At 34.6% G+C, this 24409-nt stretch overlaps 1 protein-coding gene across 6 annotated transcripts; it reads right to left on the bottom strand.

Annotated features, from left to right (window-relative positions):
* Positions 1 to 994: 994 nt before the first annotated feature.
* LOC125655755 (uncharacterized) lies at positions 995 to 22669 on the bottom strand. 6 transcript variants are annotated; one of them, XM_056143539.1, is made up of 13 exons: positions 19267 to 19375; positions 17343 to 17411; positions 15423 to 15509; positions 14677 to 14826; positions 14071 to 14210; positions 12703 to 12829; positions 12057 to 12185; positions 7755 to 7949; positions 7555 to 7667; positions 2698 to 2836; positions 2312 to 2386; positions 2042 to 2141; positions 995 to 1836 (listed from the first exon to the last, which is right to left on the bottom strand). In XM_056143539.1, the coding sequence occupies exons 3-13, from the start codon at positions 15499 to 15501 to the stop codon at positions 1326 to 1328; spliced, it is 1758 nt and encodes a 585-aa protein (XP_055999514.1). In that variant the 5' UTR covers positions 15502 to 15509; positions 17343 to 17411; positions 19267 to 19375; the 3' UTR covers positions 995 to 1325. The 6 variants fall into 6 exon arrangements, with proteins under 6 accessions (XP_055999514.1, XP_055999518.1, XP_055999513.1 ...); XM_056143543.1 differs by lacking the exon at positions 19267 to 19375 and adding an exon at positions 17635 to 18061 and having other exon boundaries at positions 2042 to 2087; XM_056143538.1 differs by lacking the exon at positions 19267 to 19375 and adding an exon at positions 17635 to 18058.
* Between the last annotated feature and the right edge of the window lie 1740 nt (positions 22670 to 24409).

The following is a 24409-nucleotide window of genomic DNA, read 5'->3' as shown; positions in this document are numbered from 1 at the left end:
TTTACGTGGGTATGATTCTGACTACATTTAACTTATTTTATTACGAACGTTTAGTAAGTGGCGATTTTTTTTAATCTCCCAGTATGATATGATGATATGCAAATGTAGTCGAATAAATGATCGTGCACTCGTAATGTTTTGGGAAACCAATGTTTTGAGTAAATATAAAATAGGTAATATAGGTACATCCACATGAATTGTCGGTATTGATAACCCTCACGCTTCATTACGTCTTCATCTCGATGCACTAAAGTGAAAATTAATTGTTTGATGTTTAACGTCCCTCTATTCACTCATATTGGGACGTCAAAGTGATAATTGGGAGCAAGCATTGTAGATGCAAATGATGCAGATATAGATAATGAAATCTTCATAAATTAGTGGATTCCTGTACATTTAGCATTATTCGAATGATAAAAGATTGTTATTCATCTGTATGCAAGTATGTCTGTCTCTCTGTCTGTATGTATATGTCTGTCTGTCTGTATGTATATGTCTGTCTGTCTGTCTGTATGTATATGTCTGTCTGTCTGTCTGTATGTATATATACAAACTACCCTGAGATTACGTAAACAGATTCTTCAGGTATAAATTAACAACAGAATGAAATATAACTTTTCCAAGAATACTTTTGAAATGGAAAATCGTTTGCGCTCTTTTAATTTTGATGCAAAAGGTCACTTTCGCCAAATTTAATAGCGAGGCAAATTTTCTCGATTGCAAAGAAAATAGGAAAATTTGAAACCCCAGTGTCATTTACCATATTATAGGCTGAGTTCAATTTCGTTACAAGACTGAGATCTGTGTAACGTAAGTATTGGTACAATAGAGAACCCTGACTGCTGCAATCTTTATGGCACGTCATGTAAAGCTCGTGATGTTCAGTAACATTGAATAGCTAAGCAATGTGATTTATTCAGAGGTATGTGAGTTTAGTGTACTACCGAGTATTTCCCTGGTATAAAATCTCGAAAGCATAAACAAATATGAACAATTTCATAATTGTAATTTAATAAAAAGAATAAACATTGCATTATACGACGAACATTGAATTTATATACGATCTCTAATCTGTCTGTCTGTCTGTCACACTATAGAAGTTTGTAACTCTAAGTTAGGAATGTCCTACATGTATTTGACATGTACAACTTTTTGTGTGCAAGTCAAGCATACTATAATGTTGTTCTCAAGGGCACTTTTATTGCAAGCAAAAGTGTTCATAATTATGTTGACGGAGTGTATCTTGTCTTGAAATGTGCAATTTCCTCCATATTTTTCACCCCTTTCGCGACTGTCACAGTGATATTTTCGTTCATTGTCTTTATCTATTCAAGCCTTTTCTGTGGTTTTAAATATTTCCATTTTTTGTCATACAACTCCAGGGTGACACAGCTATAAGCATGTGCATAATTGTTAGTCGGGAATTGTGATTGACGGTATTGGTCATTTTCCTTTTTTCGCATTACATCATATTCGGAAATGGTGGCGTATCCTGCAGGTGCGATATGGTTATATGTATCTTCATCTACTTGTCTTCTAGAAGTCGTGTCCCTGAGATGGTCATAGTGTCCTTCTCCCCCTTCAGAATAGGGACTTTCCTCTTTAAGCTTGCTGTTGTCTGCCACGTCATAGACACACTCTTCAAATCTGCTGTTGTCAACCTTTTCATTGGCACAATTTTGTTCAAATCTGCTGTTGTCTGCCAATGCATATGCGGAGGTTTTAAGTTCGGCTAATGTGTCCATCTTTGAATCCTTTGTAGGGATTGGCTTTATTTTTCCAGTTGATGGTGCTTTGCGTCTTTCTGTTCTTTCAGTTTTAGCTGATGTTCGTTTCCTGTGTCAAAATTTACATTAGATACAGTAGAAGTCTACACGATAATTGACAATTGGGAATTTTATTGAACTACAGTGTTTAGTATTCACTGTGATCTGATGAAGCAGTGTATATATATGTAACTATATAATGCGTAAAAAGTGTACAATAAGATAAGTTTGAGATTGTATTACAATTTCATTGTATTTAATGCATGTATTCATACCTTATGCAAAAGACTGTCAATCCTAAGCACACCAAACTTGTTGCAACTACCAAGCATAGTGCAAGAACACCCAAGAACATAGTTGAAAGCGATTTTCTGTCTGTATATGGTTCGTTTAATGAACGACATTAAAATTGATGACATCAAATGTAATTTGTTTATCTTCAAGTATTAATGCCGATCATATTCAAATTCAGATATTTCTATGTTTAATAGTTTTTACTATTACAAAATCATAATTTAAAAAAAATTACATATAAATATAGTTACCGTTGTTTGTTGATGTCGTTGTCGCCAATATGTAGGACAATGTTTGGTCAGAATAATTATGAGAAAGCCCTGACACTGTAACAAATTAAAAGTATAGCGATGTAACGTTCTGTCATTATGCTGGTACGGTCAGGCAGATTGTGGCAAAGTCAACGATGAAAGAATTCAAAATATTGATATGTTAAAGAAAGGAACTTAAGGAAGCCCAGAATTCTCAAAACAAAATTCACTATATTATGCAGCGTGCGTTTTTACAACATATTTTTTGATCATGAATACAAGCTGAATATTTACCATTACCAGTGAATATAAAATGTTAATGATTATAGATTCAAAATATAATCTGGAGATTCAAAAGACTAATTTACAGTTACTAAAGTTAATACCGTTTTCAGTCGTCTCCCTTCCTTTTGTTTCTCTTGTTTCATTTGGGGTTTTTGAGAAACCGTCGGTTTTCGAAAAGCTGGGTTTTGTGACTGTCATTTTCAGAGTTGATTTCATGCTAGTCTCCTTAGTCACTATAGTCTAAACAAAGGTGCAAGTTTATCTAAGCAAAATTTTTAGAAGGAATTGAAAATATGTCACTCATTAAAATTATTTTTAAATGGTTTGATTTAGGTGCCTGAAAGATAATTTCCTCCATATGTGTTACTCGCATTACGGTATGTATTTTGATTTACAATGATTGAAATTGAAATAGATTATAGGCGCATATATCGTTTTTCAAAAAAAAGGGGAGGGGGTTGACTTCTCGAAAACATTGACAAACAAACAAATGGGGATTTCGGTAGCATTGGTCAATGGAGTAGGTTGATTACATGTACCCAATGCATCACTTACAATTACATTTCATCTATCTTTCTCTACTACTATAAAATGCAGTCCGGGGGAGGAAGGTTACACAAAGCGAATACACAACGTATGGATATATACAAATATAATATTGAGACTCGCAAAATTGAGCATTCCGTCAAAATTTTGTTTTTCTCCATTCGAGATAAACATACGATGTATATATATACTTGCATAATGAGAAAATGCAGTTTATATATGAATGGTTTTCTTTTATCATGGGCGGGGGTTGGTTAGCAAGTCTTAAGTTTTATTTCTCTATCGAATGATTTTTGTATTTTATAAATTTTAAGAGGGATTCTTTGGGCAAAAGTGGATACAATGACACTGAATTGCACCAACCAAGTGTTGGGATGTAACAGTTTGTGTCGCTCAGTTGTACAGTACCGAACACGTTGACGATTTTTTTGTGGAGAAATCTGAGCCTGATAATGGTGAGTGAGAGCATGTGTGAATATGTATATGACTATGAGAGACAGTATGTTTGAGGCATGGTATATTTATGAATTTATGAGAGAGAGAGAGAGAGAGAGAGAGAGAGAGAGAGAGAGAGATAGAGATAGAGAGATAGATAGAGATAGATAGATAGAAAGATAGAGAGAGAGAGAGAGAGAGAGAGAGAGAGAGAGAGAGAGAGAGAGAGAGAGAGAGTATTTTGACTTTAAAAGTTTTTAATGTTTTGTTTGTTTATTTTAAGTCCTTTCGAGAACTTTTCACTCAAATTGAGAAATCATCAGCTGTATGTGAAGTACCACATATTTGTCACATATTTACAGTGATTTTTTGTTGTTGTTCAGGTATTGTATCTGGTTATCATCAACATAGTTTTTATCGCATATGTGATAAAACGAGCTCCTCCCACCTTGTTATTGCATAGGCGGTACTAACATCAGAATTACACAATAGAAACAAGACAGGGATAATTCAGTTTTCGTGAAGTTACTTTTGCTGTTTCACGGGTAAAGCGTGCGCCGATTGATGTCTGGGGCGTTGAAACAGACGAGAAGTGTTATGTAACAAATACATGTATACACATACCTGTGACCGTTTTTGCAGTCAGTAATGTTAAATAGTTCTCTCTCTCTCATTTTATAAAGAGTTTGCTAATGCGAGTCTTTAATCCTTTTCCTACTTTAATATTTGTGTTATACATGTTTTCTTAAAACAATTTGTACAAATATATGTATAGAATAAATTCCTGAAAAATTATTTATGAAGCCACCAATATGTGATTGATACTGACAGGGATAATCAATTTTCGTTAAGTTAGTTTTGCTGTTTTACGGGTAAAGTATATTAAATTTTATATTCACATGCATCGTCCGACGATGGTATATGGCAATCTACCATTGTATTGAATGTATGGTTCAATAAATGTAAAATGAGAAGCTTTTAAAATATGTGACAAGGCGGTCATCTTCTAGTGTCCTCGTAAAATTCATATTATCAAAGAGATGGGCGGTCCGCGCACTCGTGACAGAAGGACCGCCCATCTATTTGATAATGTGAATATTACTCGGATGCTAGAAGATAACCATTAGCACTTAAGGCTATAGCATTGATTTGTTTAACGTGCCAACACCTATTGTGACACAGGACCTCCTTTTCAAGGTCACGAAAAGCTGAAGATATCGAATAGTGATGAATTTGCGTAATTTCTATAAAGAATACAAAACAAAGAGTAGGGCAAACACGGACCCCTGGACACAGTCGAGATGGCATCAGGTGCCTATCTAAAAGATCCGTGATTCTCACTTTTGTCGAGATTTGTCGAAGAGCACATGTATGTCTACGTCTCAGGTTCGACGTGGCATGTAATGAGCGGGGTTCGAACACACTATACCTCCCGGTTACGAAGAGAAAGCCCTACCACTGATAACCGTAACCGTTTCATAATTATCTTCCCTTTGAAGTTGTGTTTCTAGTTTCTCAGAAATACTGCGTTTTTTCCTGACTATACCTATGAAATGACATTTTACTCCAAATTAATACCACGCATATAATATTGAGAATATACATATATGGAATATTGCGTATGCCAATTAAAAACAAATACCGATGAATTTTATTGTGTTCCGATTCGTGAAAAATTACATTGGTGATAACCCAAACTTCGCATAAAGTTCAGTGATTTGAATTTGAGCTGCCTTTGATGTCATCATTTTTTTTTCGAATGCGCGTGAGACTCTAACAAATATAAAAAAAATCTTACAATTCGCCACAATAAAGGAAGTTGGAGACAGAAATAAGAAATCATTGTTACCAGTATATAAATGTTTCTTTAGTTAATAGGTGTTCAAACCAATATATTTCTGCACCAGAAAAGCTTTCCGCGAATGCCTGCAGTTTTTGCCCCTGTGCAGCATATCTGATGTGGTTTCAATTTCCATTTAATACCCATTAAATCAGTACAAAAACCAATATTTTCGCATTTATTAAGAATTAATACTTCTTTCTGTGATACAGTTTTCATTTTCCTACTCAAAACATCGCTTGGGGAGAACTCTCGTATATTACGTCAAAGTTAACGTCAAATTTGGTGACGTCGTCAGGTTAATATAAAGTTTTCCGTTGAATATATTACAGCTACTATGGTAGATAAAGAATAAAAATGGTCATTTTCATAAATGGCACATTCTCAAATACCAGAATTTAATATTTTGGTGAATTTCCTTGACAGGGCAGATTTTGGCTAAAACCGTACCTTGTTCTTTACTAAATGTCAATTAATAAACAGAATACTATAACTAAATCGTTTATTACATGATTGATTTATTCTAGAAATCATTAGCATAAACAGATATAGATTGATAAATCAATCACAGTGCATTGTACCTTTAACAACAACAACAACAACAACAACAACAACACAGAATTGATTTTCGTTTATACGTTGGCAGTTGAAACCAACCGAAATAAAAAAAAAATGACCATATGCTATTTTCTATAAAACCTCATCATCTTAATTTTGTCTTTGGGATTCTACGTCCTATTGACCGGTCGGATGGCTTAGAGCATTTACTTCGTACAATTGTAACTGGTAGGTAATAAATTTGAGCCCCACTCGTGCCACGGTTGTTTCAAACCTAAGACATTAAATGGTAGCGATTGTTTCTTCGCGAAACGCTAGGCATTTAGAAATGTGAATCACGGGTCTTTCAGCTATGACTTTAAAACGGAGGTCCCGTGTCACTGCAGGCGTTGCCACGTTAAAGAAGCCTTATTACATGTACTACGACCGTATACACTAAGCATAGTTCTCAATTTGTGATACTTAATGTACAACTGATGACGTCTCAATATGAATGAAAAATTCTCGACAGGACGTAAAACAACCAACCAACGAATCAATCAACTTCCCATTGAGATAGTTACACTTACAATGAGACACCGTCAGAGCCACGTATTTTATATGTATACACCATGTGACAAGGAACCTGGATGTTTAAGGTCTCGTTCGAAAGGCCTTATGCTTTAACATTCAGACACTTCCTGCTTTTACGATTCAATTGCACCTTTTCCTGTTATTAAAGTTCGAATTCATGCGTTCTATATACAGGTGTCTAGATCTGGAGAAAGAGGATTTGTTTATGCTTGCAACTGTTACAAATATCTTGTGAAAAGTTTGATAAAGTTTATATTTGTTTCATGAAGCAAAATACAGATCAAATTGTTTCGCTCAATTGCATGGAAAATTCAGAATGTTGACTACATGTTTAAGTAAGAGAAACCGAAATAATCAGCAGAATACATTGTCATCGCTTGAGTTATTCAGTTCTTAGAATCATGTGAGTAGCCTTTCTATTTTACTTGACATCGTACCTACAAATGCAGCGAGATCAGTGATTACGGCAGTTTTGTTGCACAAATAATGCTAGTGTATATTGGAACATTACACAAACATTCCAAAGATGAACGGATCAGAATGTTTGCAATTTATTATACATGTTCTACGTCGTAAGTGCATTATCGAAAATCGGTAAACAATGAAGACGTCAACATAGCTGGGATTCTATCTGTTTACCGAGAATTGAAACTATTAGATGTTTATCAATTGTGCCTCTATACAAAAATTATTCCCTTCGACTGCGCCTTAGGAATAGTTTTGTTGTCGCGCAGGATAATGCCTTTTGTAGCTTATGACAATCTAGTCTGCCAATACAGCCTGTCATTGGGTCAAATGCTGTCTGACGCGTTTCATATCAATTTTTAGGCCGTTATTTATACACTTAATTTTGTATTCCTTACAGGAGATTGGTCGTTGTCTTCATATTTTCATCCTTTGTAAATGTCATAAAAATATTAGAATACACTGTTTACGACAAAATCCAAACAAATAATGTATTAAACGCAGGGTTACATTCTACGATTATATTCAAAATTCAATTTACCTCCGAACACTCTGCTTCGTCTACCTCAAAATTGCAATCACCGAATCGGCAACCATCTTTACAAAGCTGACAGGTCATGGTGTTTCGTTTGTCGACATCGGATAACATTTCCCCTGATTAAAACAAAGAATCGTAAGCAGACTAATAAAAGTAAAACATTACAAATACAAAGGAGGGTCAAATGGAACATTGTTACATACCTTTATCAAAACGAGTGTAATTCTCCCTTGAGAATGCAATCCACACTGGTTGGTTGTTGTTGTTTAACATTGATTTACATGTATTCTGGAAAAAATATTCAACGTCTTTTCCAAAGTAGTTAGAGGGATTTTGCACCTCCTTGTATTTCAAGACGAAATTTACCGGATTTGAATGATAAACTTGATTGATGGAATCTAAAATGAAAAAAAAACCCCAAACAAACAAACAAAACAAATCAATTTCAATTATCACATGGGATTATTCATTGGACTGATGAAAGAAGCTAATAGTATTATTACTGTAATTGGAGACAGTGCCTTAGAGATCGGCAGTATATAAGACAAGGCTTCTACTTCCCTACCAACATTGACAGCAGTGCAAATGCTTTAAAATAAAATGTGTTCTGTACAAAACACACAACGCAATTCGCTTGTTGTTCTCAAAATGACCTAGATTCGTAATCATGACATCATAAATGAAGTGTTACTAAAATGACATAAATTCGGTTGGTTGGTTGGTTCGTTTGACCGGTCGACAGGGGATACCTACTCATCCTAGGCACCTGATCCCACCTCTGAAAACTCAACTTTATGACAAAAGTGATAATTTCAGCTCCATTGTCAACTTTCCATACATATATAAAAATATTTCTTTGTCGCCTGCATATACACCGGTGTTTGTGTCTCTCAACTGATTCCATACGCAAGAGTTTGTTCTATGTATGGTCAGTTTTTAAATCGAGTCAAGCTACTGACAAACAAGTTGATGATACAGGGGTTTCAACATTGTCGATTGCGAGTGCTGTCTGGCATGTTTCGTGCTGATTGTTGGGCCGTTTTTGTCACACTGATTTTGGCTGCGGGTGACTCCGTTTGCCTGATCGGGATGTGGGGCTCACGGCGGGTGTGACCGGTCGACAGGGGATGCTTACTCCTCTTGGGCACCTGGTCCGACCTCTGCTCTGGTATGTGTCCAGGGATCCTCTCTATTTTTTATTGCTTATAGGAGTTATGAGATTGATCACTTTCGTTATTTTCATCGCTCGTATACTCGTAGTTGCCTTCATTCATCTTGAAAGAAATGTTAGTGAGGGCTGTTTAACATTGATGGTAAGGTATATTTTTTCTAATAAGCTACCTTACCTTACTTCGCTTGAAAATGAGAAAAATGAAATTTCACCAAAATATGACGAGTGATCTATAATTGCCTTTAAAGATTTTGATAAACAATCGTTTTATGCGTCTTTTAACCGTTTAACATATATCTTCCATAGAGGATCTAATGTTTAAAGATAATCATACCAGAAAGTTTGACTTTCTTCTGAAAGATGATAAAACCACGGTTCTGATGGGGAAACGCAGGTTGATTAAAATCATTGTGCTCTGATTGGCAATGGCTTAATTATCAACCAGATATAATTACGTCGGTTCTCGTGTCCAAGCGGGGTCCTTATCTCGGAATCATACGAATATGAAATCAAAATCTAAGTATCAACTGCTGAGGAATATTTGCTCGAACTATACAATTACCTTTTTTGACTCACTAGACCTGCCTTGCCGATTTTTGAAATTGAGCAGTGAATAGGAACCAAAATATCCTTAGGTAATATTTTTTTTGAAAAATCCTCTAAATACGGAGTCATATTGATTGAATTGGAAACTTTAAGCCTAACGGAATTTGAAAACTTTGAAAAAGGCATGTGTGCTTTGTGAATCTTAAGGAACTCAACATTTTAGAAATCTTGTACGACAGAAATAAATGCTGCCTGAAACATTGTTCCATTATTGTTTATTTTTAAATGTAAATCCTTCAAACGGTTCATTTTCATTGTCTATTACATAGCGTACTAGAAGTATATAACATGGCGTCGTTGATCCATTGATTGATTGATTGATGTTTTCCGCCACACTCAAGAATTTTTCAGTTTTCTGGTAGCGCCCAGAATTTATTGGTGGAAGAGAGAACCCAGATTCAATGTACCTGGGAAGAGATCACCGACCTTTCGAAAGTAAACTGGGAAACTTTCTCACTTGCCGGCGCGAACGGGATTCGAGCTTGCGCCGACAGAGGTGAGAGGCCATGTGATTTTGATCCCGATGCTCTAACTACTCGGCCACGGAGGCCCGGCCGCCCCTCCGCGTCGTTGATACATGATAATTTATTAGATTAATGGATTTGATAAAATCACACATTCCAGATTCAATGGCTAAATCTATTTCGTGATAAAATTGATCCATAGTGTCGGCGGATAGAGTAAACATAGACCGTAACTCTGGTATGCGATAATTTAATGCCTTGCTCTATATATAGCCCAATGGACATAATTCAAAGAAACAAGAAGCTGGAATATACATTACATGTTTGATTATTTGCCGTTTTGGGGTTTATTGCTATGTATAGATTTCCATTGATTTTTATTGTAATATCACCATAATCCCAAAGCCCTGCTTGCAATAAACTCTAATATATAGGGGTTCTTCATTTTTCAAATGCTAGTGGTCCCTTTTTCCCTTTTACAAACAGTAAATCTGCCGTAATTGAGATTTGTTTTACAAATGTGAAGATAGCGAACAGTGATCAATTTCATAACGCCTATAAACAATATAAAATAGATAGTTGGGCAATCATCGACCCCTGGACTTACCAAAGGTGGAATCAAGTGAATAGGAGGAGTAAGCATTCCCTGTCAGCCGGTCACACTAGCCGTGACCCCTATATCTTTATCAGGTAAACGGAGTCAGTGTGCCAAGAACGGCCAACCAATCGGCATGAAACACGTCAGATAGAATTTCACCCAATGATACAACTAGGGAAGAGGCCCATGGTCCACATCGCTCACCTGAGTCACCTTGGCTCATATCTAAAGATTTTCCCTATAAATTAGCATGTAAAACTTTGATCCCTGTTGTGGCTCCAACCTACTCCCGGGGGCCCATAATTTTTACAAAATTGAATCTACAATATGTCATAAAGCTTTCATGTAAAAGGAAACTTTTTTGGCCAGTGATTTTCCAGAAGAAGATTTTTAATGATTTTCCCTATATATTTGTAAAATTTTGATCCCCTACCATCTTACACCCTGGGGCCATAATTTTCATAAATTTCAATTTGCACTCTGTCAAAAAGCTTTTATGCTAATGTAAACTTAGCCCAATGGTTCTTAAGGAGAATTTTTTCCCTATTTATTAGTTATTACTTTGATCTTCTATTGTGGCCCCATCCTAATCCCAGAGATCATGATTTTTACCAACTTGAATCTGCATTATGTCAGGGAGCTTTCCTGTAAATCTCAGCTTTTCTGGCTCAGTGGTTGCTGAGAACAACATTTTTCAAGATTTTCCCTATATATTTGTATGTAAAACTTTGATCCCCTATTGTCGCCGCATCTTACTCCCGGGGATCATGATTTTATAAACTTGAATCTGCTCTTTGTCAGAAAGCTTTCATGTAAATTTCCACTTTCCTGGCCCCTTTGAGAAGAAGATTTTTATAGATTTTTCCTATATATTCGAATGTAAAACTTTGATCCCCTATTGTAACCCCATCCAGCCCCCAGGGGCCATGATTTTACCAAACTTGAGTCTGCACTATCTCAGAAAGCTTTCATGTAAATTTCAGCTTTTCTCGCTCAGTGGTTCTTGAGAAGAAGATTTATAAATGACCCCACCCTATTTTTGCATTTTTGTGGGCCTTTTGTAATTCGATATAACGATATCTTTATATAAAGAACTATGTTATTGTATATTAGAGTTATTTAATGATGCAGATCTTGGTCTTTTTACGCCCTAATTAATACTACGTCATCCTGACTTAAGGACAATATGCTTGCATAGCATTATTAAACAGTTCAACCTTATTCCTATTGAGAAAATTTTGAAATATAGTTTCGATGTATATATCTATGCTAAATAAAGTATAGCATTTATGTTATACACTACCCTGACACTTGAGAATTAAAAAAAAATTCGATCTACATTATTTAAGTACATATTCACTGAAGTGCTGGCTTGACGTTTCTTTGGATGATTTCTAAAGGTTATTTGCTTGTGTTTAACCATTGAGGAGGGATTCTGTGCCTTTCGGTTTAACAACGGCAATGATTGGGGTGGGGCTCGCTTGAGCTACATGCAATTATGCATATTAAGATGGGGTGGATTCATTGATCGTTTATTGTTAACGTCCCTTTCGAAAATATTTCACCGATATGGAGAAGCTGGGTGGAAAACGTTATCAGAAATTATCAGAAATTGTAATGAAATTGGAAAATATATTATGGAAAGGACAGAAATGAGAGATGTTACCTTGTATTTCACAAGCTGTAGTAAAATTCGATTCACAACGTCGAACCTTGTAGCTTATATAATCAATGCACTGTATGACAATACAGCCAGGATAGGCAGCGGGAAATCTGTCATTCCTTTGTCCTCCAACTGTTGTAAAATATGTATGTAGTTTATAGAGTCGCCAAGGATTATAAAATCAATAACTGACATGAAGAACTAATTTGTATTTTCTTCTTCTTCAGAAATCAAGTTCAATTCATTACATGTAAATCAAAGGCACATTGAAGAAGTTTATTGTCAGAACGCTAAATGTTCCACCGGAGTCTTGAAATTACGGTAGAGTGAATGATAAGCAAATATCAAAAAGATTTGGGAATGGTAAGCAAATATCATAAAGAAGATTTATAGCAATGTGAGCTGCAATTGGCAACATTGTTTTGTGGGTATGAAATATAACCCGTTTTATCTATCATGAAAATTACAATGAAATAACGATGTTTCAGTCCCAGCAAGATCTTTTATTTTAAAAAGTAGAAAACTTGCTTTTTTACTAAACAGTATTTCAATTACGAATGCATGATATACGAGCGACCTTAACTAAACGCTCGGGGAAGTTTAGTGCATGCACAAACATTTGTTGATAGTAAAATGGAAGTGAAAATACCAGACAAATATGTGCGATATTTGGAACAATTTGATCCATTCCCAGAACTGCAGGTTCCCTTACACCGACTATTGCAGCTGTTCAGGAGAGGTAATATGTCGTATTTAAAGCAGAAACAGTTTTGATCCTACAAAGGAAATGTTTCCGAAATGAATGTTGTGCACTTTATATGATGGTGGATTAAATTTCGATTTTGATCCATAATATACTGAGAGGAAAGACTGTAATTGTAACTAATATATAGCGCTCTATCAACATTAGTTCTCTAACGTGCTTTACAAATGTGAGAGAAAAGATAATATAAAATCGATGTACACATACAAGTGAATAAGATATTCATAATGTCAGAATTGAAATGCATAAATATCATTATTAATATATAGCGCATAATGCAATTATATAATTATCATAATAACATATTTAACAAGAATAATTAAATACATATAAAACATAGACATAGTAACAAATTACAGTTCAAATATCAACTATTGAAGGTTTTGTGTTTTAAAAAATGTAACAGCACAGTCAGAGCTGTAATGTAAGAGCACTAAGTAAATAAAAAAAATCACAAATTATAAGGTCATCTATAAAGATGCGTTTGGCGGTCCGCTTTAAAACTAGACAGTGAAGTGCATTGTCTGAGTTTAAAAGGCATAGAGTTCCAGAGACTAGATGCGGCCTTATCCAAACGTAGATCTCCATGTTTGATTTGATATTTTGGGTTACCTGATATACGTGAAAGATACATACAGTATGATAGATTAAACAGATATTTCTTTCTTGAAAAATGAATTAGAGAGTATAATCAATGACAGGTTTAGTGTCTGCAAAAATATCATCTTTTTAATCAACGAAGCATTGAGAATTGTCCCATTAAATAATATACACAGACCGAGAAACATGAACTGTCATTCCTAGAGATACTGGGCGATTGTGATCTGTTACAGTAAAATGACGTCACAAATAAAAAGAATAGGTATAATTTGAACAGTGAGGGCGATCGTAAAACATTGAACTAAATTTTAGTTTTCGATGTGAATTTCAATCCTGTATCATAACAAATATTATCAGCAAATTCATTGTATCACAATTTACTACAAGTAAATCATAATCATTTATGCATAATGTATTTAAGTATCACATCTTTGGGTTTGTTATCACGTTTGTTCTGGCTGAATCGCACCTACCCTTTTATTGTGGTCAATGTGACGTCGAATGTTTTGACTGTAACAGATAACAATCGAACGCTGTACTTTTTCCTGTCATGCCAGTTAATATTCTACTGTCTCAATAAACAATGATGCTCTTTTTTAAAAATACACAAAAACTCTATTACATGCATAAAGCATTGACAGATTATTTGAATACCTTAATACCAAATAAAAATGAAAACTTTTTGTTTTGTTCCATACAGAGCTCTTGGCATAGACCAGCTGAAGCGTAATGAGTCATATCAAAGACATCACCGTCTTTCAGAGCAGGATCCTGATCAGAGTATTTGTAGCATCCTAAAATACCACCAAATTAACGAAACATGAATTAATCCGATATTTAGAATCACATGATAAGAAGAATGTATGTTATCTTATAAAAATGTAATTTGCGTTACTTATGTGTGTATTTTGTATCTGCTTGTCTGCATGTGTCATATTAAGTGAAAAATTTACATAAGTGGTTGAGGGTAATTGATGCCATTAGGATTATTCTTATTCAAATATATCCTGCTTGAAGAAGACATAAGAAGATGACAACAATACATTGATATACAACAGATGATGGGAGGCGTGGTATGTGGTGCATGGTACGAATTCACGGTATGTAGATTTGTTAATGTGTGTATATCATTCAAATTAAATGTTTGGGATTATTTTGATCATGCTATGACTAAAATAGAGAAGTTTACCGTCAGAAAGCAAAGATTGACAAATACATAAAATACAATCTGTACTTTAAATAGAGAAAAAAATCTGTTACCAAGATTTTGCATCCATAAAGATCGACGTTTATGGAGGCTGGTCCAGAAAGGTTCGATCGTATGAGGTCTCAAGCCAAGAGTTTCTCCGACTAAACGACATTCATTTTGTGCCTCAAACCACGTGTAACCGCATACACCGAATAAAAGAGCTAAAACACAAATAAATTTAGTCACCGAAAAATATGAATTTTTTTTTTGTTTGATATTCGTAGGATTGGTTAACTATATATCGTTAACCGAATGGTGACTGTATTATCTGCCATAATACTATCCATCTCATTGCGATCCAGCCTCACCCTCCAACACCTCCCAAATGCACCAATGTAGTGAAGTTGAAGTGTGTTGTAGTAACATACATATGCTCCGTATGGGACGTATGGGTTGTCCCATGGTTTAAAAATAAATAAATATAAATAAATAAGGACCACCGTGTACCAACACGTCTAATGACTGTGGTACTGTCTTTTGATGGCCGGAAACATACATGTGGTCATATGTCATAAATCATAATCAAATAAAGAAGTAACTTATAAATGATTAATAAAAATGATAAAGAAAATTTAATATAATAATTTTTATTTGATTTGATTTATATAATAATTATAATAATACTAATTTATGTTTAATATATTATATTTTTTTTTATATGAATTTATCTCTATGTATCTGTAATTTTAATAATGTAAATCTGCAATTTCGTTTTCCTTACATCGGAATCAGATTTGTAAAACAGAATTATATATACCTATTGATATCAGTAGTCTGGTAGTCTGGAAATTCCATGAACAAAGGTATAGTATTTGACGCTTAATTGTGTTCTCCATTTCATTCACTACAAATCAAATATCCGGTTTTACATATCACTTTCTTTTTTGAATTAAGAGAATATTATCTTCAGACGTCATGTTCCAATTTGGACAAAAATATATAACATACAACTTTGAAAGGAAGTGTAGTTTTTGTGGTACTTTTCATTTTGTAGCTCTTTCCCATCACATGTAAATTATAAGCTTTCTAAAAGTTTTGATAGTATGATTTAGTAAGTGAAATACAGATTTATATATACTTAATGAGAATGAAGAAGAAATTTACATACAAAACTCGAGTTTCACAATTTCATATTCCTTTACATTTAATTGTAATATCTACCGATTGATTCAATAAATTCAAAACAAATCAAAAGATACGATTGATGAAAATGTGAAGATAACGAACAGGAATCAATCTCATAAATCCTATAAGGAATACAAAATTAAGAGTTGGGTAGATACGTACCCCTGGATATACCAGAAGTAAATATAATTGCAGCGCGTTTCGAGTAAAAATGGTCAGTAATATTTTACAACAATTTTATACAATATCATTTGTTTTCAAAATTAAGCTTTGGAAATATAGTACTGTGTTTTAATCGCGCTGATTAGTAACTGTACGATGATATATAGGGTGGCACAAGTTCAGTTCAATTTATCAAAACCATGGAATGTTACAAGAGGTACAAACGCTATTTCAATATACATTAACATAACGGTCAAAGTAGGAGTAAATGGCAATGTTATTAATCTTACAAATGAACATACACAGTTTTCGCAATAGTAAACTATTAAGTGGAAGTCAAGATTTTAATAATATTTTTAGTCTTGGGACTAAGGAATAGTTTTACATGATCTAATTAGCGTTGCGCTAAAGCTGCTAGATTCATGTTTGAAGTCCACATTTGTCCAAAATTCTTAAAAAAAAAGCCTTACCAGGTAATTAGTGTCAAGGGAAGAAAGTACAACTAATTTTTTTGTTATCACGGGAAAAGATTACGAAATTACTAGAAAAAGATCCGGAAATTTCGAGATGATGGCCTGTATTTTTATTTTATCATAATTTGAATCATAGACTAACGCAGTATTATAAGATTGATGTTATTTACTACTGTAGACAAAAGACTTGAAATTTCTTCTACAAGAGTACCATTAACAGTACATAATATTCCCGTCACAAGCTTATGAAAAGGTAAAAATAACGAACAATGATCAATGAAAGGCGAAGATTACGAACAGTGATAAATCTTATAACTCCTATAAGCAATACAAAATAGATTGTTGGGCAAACACGGATCCCTGGAGACAGCAGGGATGGGATCAGGTGCCTAGGAGGACTAAGTATCTCTTGTCGACCGGCCACACCCGCCATACACCCTATATCTTGATCAGGTGATCGGAACAATCCGCAGTCAAAATCAACCAAGAACGATATGAAACACGTCAGACGGGAAGGTCTTTTTTAAAGGAGTTTTGTTTCTAGGAAATTAATTAGGAAACACGAGAAAAATGCCACGATCTATACTTGAGATATTATTAGCCATCATCAAGATGTGAGATACTGACTTTGCATCGTATAGATAAAAGATCTTATTTGCAGATGAAAACTTTGCCAAAAGGTAGATAGAAAAGTAATGAGCCCTGTGTGTAAATTATCTCTGAAAAGTTGACTAAGTTCAACAATCGGTAAGTTTTGTTTAAACATCAAATGAAAAAATGTTGGGAATGAACATCAATACGCACACATCAGCGTGAAATTGTTTACAAAGGCCTCATAATTTGAAAACTTTGAGAAAAGTGAAACAAACAAATCATGTACTGTTAATATTTCCTAAAAAGTGACTAAATTTAACAACCTGTTATTTTTTCAACATCCCTGCCACTTGGTGATCTTCAATTCCCATACAAATGATAAGTAGAATAATCTGTAAAATAGGATGATCCTCTCTTGAAAACTGATAAGAGTTAGATGAACAAGTCATGTACATTATGTACATATCACATGACATTCAATTTCAAACTGAATGGGAAACTCCCTCAAGAGAGATTGAAAAGGAAAAACATGATCAAGTATGAGTCACAAGAATGTTAAAATATCACAGATTTCAATTTAAGATGGGACGGAGAAAATAAGATCAAAATTGGTACCGTATAAGTTTTACATTATGACCCCTGGGTCGAGGCCTCTGCTGGTGAACTGCTAGTCCCCGAGGGTCTCTACAGCCCAGTAGCTAAGTACTTCGTTACTAGCTTGAAAATACGGATGTATATTTAATTGCTGTTATAAAATTTCGAAATTCATTTCAAAATTAAGGATTATCTCCCTCTTGCATAGCTCTTATCCTTGGACGAATTTGGCTCCACTTGTTTGGCACGCTGTTTTTGGCTATACTTAGATCTAAAACTTTATAGTTATTTCGGATTTCAAACATTTCGGTTGAGCATCACTGAAGAGACATCATTTGTCGAAATGCGCATCTGGTGCATCAAAATTGGTACCGTATAAGTTTTACATTATGACCCCTGGGTCGAGGCCTCTGCTGGTGGACTGTTAGTCCCCGAGGGTCTCTACAACCCAGTAGCTAAGTACTTCGTTACTAGCTTGAAAATACGGATGTATATTTAATTACTGTTATAAAATTTCGAAATTCATTTCAAAATTAAGGATTATCTCCCTCTTGCATAGCTCTTATCCTTGGACGAATTTGGCTCCACTTGTTTGGCACGCTGTTTTTGGCTATATTTAGATCTAAAACTTTATAGTTATTTCGGATTTCAAACATTTCGGTTGAGCATCACTGAAGAGACATTATTTGTCGAAATGCACATCTGGTGCATCAAAATTTTATTTACCCAAGCAATCTATAAGGAGTATAATTATTGTATGTTGATTATTTACCCAAGCAATGTATAACGAGTATCAGGGTTGTGTGTTGATTATTTACCCAAGCAATCTTTAACGGAAGTCAGTGTTTTTTAAAACACGAGATCGTTGTCTCGTATTTATGAGAAAAATAATTTCCTTGATAGTGATCGGCTTTCGTACCAATAAGTGCACTAGTTTTTCAATTGGATTTTAGGCTGACGAAACATTTCCTTGTATACTTAATCATTAAGTGTTTATTCTTTTTTTTAACAGTTATGCTATGATGCAGGGACAAATTGAATAATGCACGTTGTCGGCCAAATAGATAAAACAACCCAATTATTCAACGCTTATAATCTCATTATTTTAGGTGTGATTTTTAGAAATGTCGCAGTAATACCATTTCGCCGAACTATTGGTACTTGTCAGTCAACAAGTTAAAATGTATAGGACATTTCTCAAGTATATAGAATTTTTCGTGAAGTTTTAGGATTTATTCGCTTGCATCCTATTTTATTTCTAGAGAAAAGTTGAATATACTACCAGATTTGTTGTACAGCAAATTTTGATAGTGAGCTGTGTTAAGTAAATATGTGAAGTCATCTCTTGTAGGGAACAAGGGGAGAAAAACTATAAATCAACAGGGGATCAAACCCGGGACTTTTGAATTACTAGTCAAATAATCTTACCACTGCGCTACTCAGGGCAATATACGAAATGTAGTAATACTGCAATACAAGATTTCAACCTACTTCGTAATTTATTCAAGAACTATTCATATTGAGGATATGAAAAAAATAGTTCAAGAAAAATCTGAGAGATATCCCGTATGACTACAATTAATAGGTGTCTGTGATTCAGACATAAACAGGTTAGATTAATATTTAACAACAATACGTATTGATTTGACTTACCGTTGAAGTGTCAATGAAGAGAAAACCAAGAAATGTCAATACAGTTTTTAAGATGATCGAGATATTCACTTCCTATGTGCGTGTCAGTTTCATAAGCTATGGAGGACCCTCGGAAACCGATCTCAATATTTCCGTATTAGGAAAGGAACTCAAATGACATTCAAAATATCTTGGAACTTTTAAAATTCTATTTTGGGTTGTCTTCATAATAAAATTAATCAACCCATTCATGTATCAATCAAAGAGAAACAAAGAAAAGACAGTCAGAAAACCAGAGACAAGATTGTTAATGAAACAAAATGGGTAAAAGATTCATCTGTTGATGTAAACAAGAGCAGCAACAACAAAAGGGTTGATTTTATTGTCGGGTTGATAATATACAGCACACACTGGCAAATTAACTAACTACAATGCTGAACTAGTCTATAAAATTTAGCTAGTTTTGAAATCATTGCGATTACTTTCAAGTAATTTCTAAATCATAAATATGTCAAAGTGTTCACAAAAAGTTTGACAACAATGACGTTGCGAGCTGCGAGCATTTATTAAACCTGCTGACCATTCTATACTTGCATAATTCATACAGGTATATTATCCAGCTTTGTATTCCAACTTATTTCAAATTCAAGTCTACACCCTGTATTTCTTACAAATAAACTTCTGCTATTGCATCCAAACGTTTTAATTAAAAAAACAAACCTTGCAGTGCCTAGATATAGACCATCTTAAACTTAACCCAACTACGTGTTCTTGTTCTTCATCTTCTTTCAACTATAGTCCAACGGGACATACAATTACTGGTGATGTTGTTATAGTTGAAAATAAGGACATCAAACCACGTTTTCTAAAAGACCCTTACTACAGGAGAACTTCTGTCTTTTAATTGGTACTGTGAAGTTGAAATAAAAAATATGCTAGAATTCCTCATTGACAATATCTTCAGAGTCTTTGGTGATCAGGTCTTTAAACAGTTTGTTGGAATTCCCATCGGCAGGAATTATGCTTCTTCGTTAGCTGACCAGTTTTTTATATTCTGATGAAGCGGAATTTATTAAAACACTTCTGCGTGAGAAGGAGAAACTCCCTGCTGTGGTCTTCAATACAACATTTAGATATATCAGCCACGTTTTATCTAATAGCAATAAAAATCTTCATTTATATGTCGAACCGATAGATCTCCGTGAACTCAAGATAAAAGGCACCAGAGAGTCGTCCACTTCAGCTTTATACTTAGACATTGTATTGAAAATCGATATTAACGGTAAACTAACAATTCAAGTCTATGATAAATGGGATGATTTCAGGTTCTTCATAGTCAACTTCCAATATTTATGTAACAATATTTCATTATCATCCGCATATGGTGTTTATATATCAAATGGTTCGATATGCAAGGGCTTGTTCTGCGTATGACAAGTTTTTAAATCGAGGCAAGCTACTTACAAACAAATTAATGCTGTAGGGGTTTCAACGGTGTCGTTTGAAGTCAGTATTTTGCAAATTCTATGGGTTTTTTAACGATCTAGTTTGCCAATATAACCTATCATTGGGTCAAATTTACTCTGAATTGTTTCATACCGATTGTCAGAATGTCCTCGGGACGCTGATTTTGTCTACGGATATCTCCATTTACCTGATCAAGATATAGGGCTCACAGCGAGTGTGACAGTTCGACAGGGGATGCTTACTTTTCCGTAGCACCTCATCTCACCCCTGGTATATCCATGGGTCCGTTTTTGCCCAACTGTTTATTTTGTATTGCATATAGGAGTTATGAGATTGATCACTTTTCGATATCTTCACATTTCATTTATTATTTTGAAATTTGCTACCGTTTATTATTTTTGCGTAGTTTTTTCTGGCTTCTAATATTTGTTTATAATTTTGCCATTTTTTGTGTTCGATCTTCGGTACCTACTATATATACATTGCTCATTCATTTTTGTATTTTGTGGTAGAGATTTTTCATTGATCTTTAGTGCATTATATTTTTGCAATTATGTACTTCCATCATATTATTATTACGGTTTGTGAGATTGCCACAGCACGTGAGACAACAATGGCACTGCGAGTTCGTGGAACGTATTTACTGCTATATCAACATTGGTTAATTACTGGCTTTTTAAAATTATATAACGTTCATTTATCATTTTTTATCATAAGGTGTGAGCGTTTTTTCGCATTTTTTAAAGAGATTGTTCTTGTTTTAGTTTCTTACATTCTTTGTGACTACGAATATTCTGTCGGTTTGTGTGTTGGCATAGTTTAGAAATGTATAGATAAAGATTAAAACTGTCTGAAACAAACCTTGGTATCTGATTTGAGGAAGCTGTTCACTTCAAATTTAAAATCTGAAGAGATTTGGAGCTTGCAATGCTCGATGGAAAAGCATTCCAGCCTTTCATTGTATTTATAAAGATTGATCATTGTCCACAGTCATTATTCGCTCGTGGTATTGTAAAAGCATGGTGCTGTGAATGCTATGTCTGTATGTCCGTTAGGATTAAGTATCAAGATTGTTCTATGTTTGTACTGATCTTGCATGTCATCGAAAATCTTAGTGTTTTAGTCTTGATTACTCCCGATGGTCTAACATTTCTTCTACACGTGATCTGTTTCTATAATTCCCGTCACGTATCTAGGTTCTCTTCTCTGAGCGTTTTCTTAATTGGTGTCTGTGACCCTGTTGGTATTGGACACATACCGTAGTTAAATATTCTAACTGCGGTCTTACTAGAGATTTGTATGTCTTTTCTACGATATGAGATGTTTAGATTGCATCTTAAACATCCTAGTGTTGTTAAGCTTAGCACAGATGTTGTCAATACAGGTTCCTTAATTTAAATCAGCCCTGGAGGATATAATACTTTTGAGCACATTTTCATAGTCAAACTCGAACTATGTGCTCTAAATCGTACTCATACTCAAAAGTGAAAGTTGTGAAACTTTTAAAAAATCTTTTTCACACTCAAATGGAGTACATGCTCAAGATTTTTTGAGTATTTTTCGAAGCTTACTTAGAGTTGTACTCAAAACAAAACTGGCTGAGTTTGAGTATGGGTACGGTAAAGTTTTATAACCCCAAGCCAGATGTTATCGCGCATCCTAAGGATTGTATTGATGTTTCATGAGCCAGGATGCATTTGTGAATATTGTAGCATTATAAAATTTTGCGATATTGTAAGAACTGTACTGGATTCCTAAACGCTGAATAACATAGATGCATATCTGATCCAGGAAATGTTCCACCAAGCCCCTACATTTGCTCATCACAAAAATATTAACAGTGGTGAAGGAGAAACTTCAAACATACCGTGTCACAACATATGCCATAAGTGGTGTAAATCAAATGTGGATCCTAAAAAATTCCAAAGAACTTAGTAAATTTGAAATTGCAAAACTTTTCTCATATAAACAACATCAAAACGTATGACATGTCAATACTTTACAGAGCCTTTTTTCACGATAAATGAACGACTTAACATTTTGACATTTGCTACTTCAACAAACACGGAAAAAGGAAATTTTCAAATCTTTAGTGATCAGCCATTCCAAAAATACTTTCTTAAACAACATTATGAACCACACACAAGTACTCTGAAGTTGAAATGAAAAATATACTGGAGTTCTTCATAGACAATATCTTCGTAGTCTTTGTAGGTCAGACCTTCCAACAGTCTGTTGAAATTCCCATAGGAACGAATTGTGCTCTTTTGTTAGCTGACCTATTTTCGCATTCTTATGAATTTATTCAAAAGCTTCTAAATGGGAAGAAAAAGCCGGAAATAAAAACTCATGCATACAGTAGTATAAGCAAATTATATTGAGACAGTTTTTTAAAAACTTTCTGTCAGTCCTTCCGTCACAAACCATGTAAAAACCTCTCCTATATGGCTTATCGGAAAGACTTAAATCTTGCGTGAGGATCCAATTATTTTTCTTAAAATTGTAGTGGATCTAAGAGGGGTGGAGGGTGTGAAATAGCGTGCTCAGCCGTGACTTGCTATCGTTAGATCGTCGTCAAGAAGCTTACCATCCCGAAAGTTCCGCGATGGCAATAGCGGTGAACTCCTAGAGAGATACGGAATCAGTGTCAACGGTATTGTCAAGACTGTCCCGTTAATATAGTGCTGCGTTCAATTACTTCTTCATACTATAAGACAGATTATCATATGCTTAATCTATATGATTGAAATTATACCAGATGTAATATAAATATGTGACATGTTATTGTCAAATTTCCATGGATTATGAACAACAAATGCGCTCACAGCCGGTTCTCGTCTTCATTCCAAAACAGTTGGTAATTATCTCTAATGGTCAGCTAGTAATGAAAAAGTGAAGATAACGAATTATGATGAATGAAAAAGGAAAATAACAATGATCAATCTCACGATTCCTTTAAAACTATTTGAAGAGTAAGGTAAACAGGGATCCTGGGCGCACCATTAGTAAATCAAGTGATTAGGAAGAGGAAGCATCCTCTGTTGACCCGTCACTGATCAGGTAAACGGAGTAACCCGTAGTCAATATCATTATGTAAAGAACGGCCTATCAATTACCGTATATCGTGTTTTTTCCACGGGTCTAAAATTTAGTGATTTGCTGGCTCAAAGGTATGCTAATAATTTTAGCGAAATAAATTTTGGCAGACAAGGAAGAGTTATCTCTCATTGGATGCATATTCGGCGAGTGGAATTTTGCCGGAAAGGTATCTAACCGCTAAAAGAAGCCAAATTGATCACCCCGCGGAAAAACCCGCTAAACGGACGTACCAAACACTTCAAACAGTATTTGGTCCAGTGATAGCTTATATTTTTCAAAGTAGATCATTATAACGACCACATAATTTGCGAAATGATAAGTTTAAATGAGACTGTTAAAACTCCCGTAACATCAACTTATTTGTAAGCATCCTGATAATTTTCAGAACATGCTCGAGTACGTGTATATCGAATCAGTGTACAGAGATGCACACCATAAACAGGTGATGATTGAATATTGCTACATAGATATGGGAAGTTGACGATGGAGAAGCTGAAGTCATTTCGTTTGTCATAAAAGTCAGTTGTTAATTTGCCGTTAACTCTGTGGTGTCTTTTATTTCGAGTTCACTAGGATACTGGGATATTTCGAATCGACT

Source organism: Ostrea edulis, chromosome 7, assembly GCF_947568905.1.
Source record: "Ostrea edulis chromosome 7, xbOstEdul1.1, whole genome shotgun sequence".
NCBI classification, from domain to species: Eukaryota; Metazoa; Mollusca; class Bivalvia; order Ostreida; family Ostreidae; genus Ostrea; species Ostrea edulis.
The sequence above is the reverse complement of the archived record's forward strand: the minus strand, read 5'-3'. Positions and strand labels throughout refer to the sequence as shown.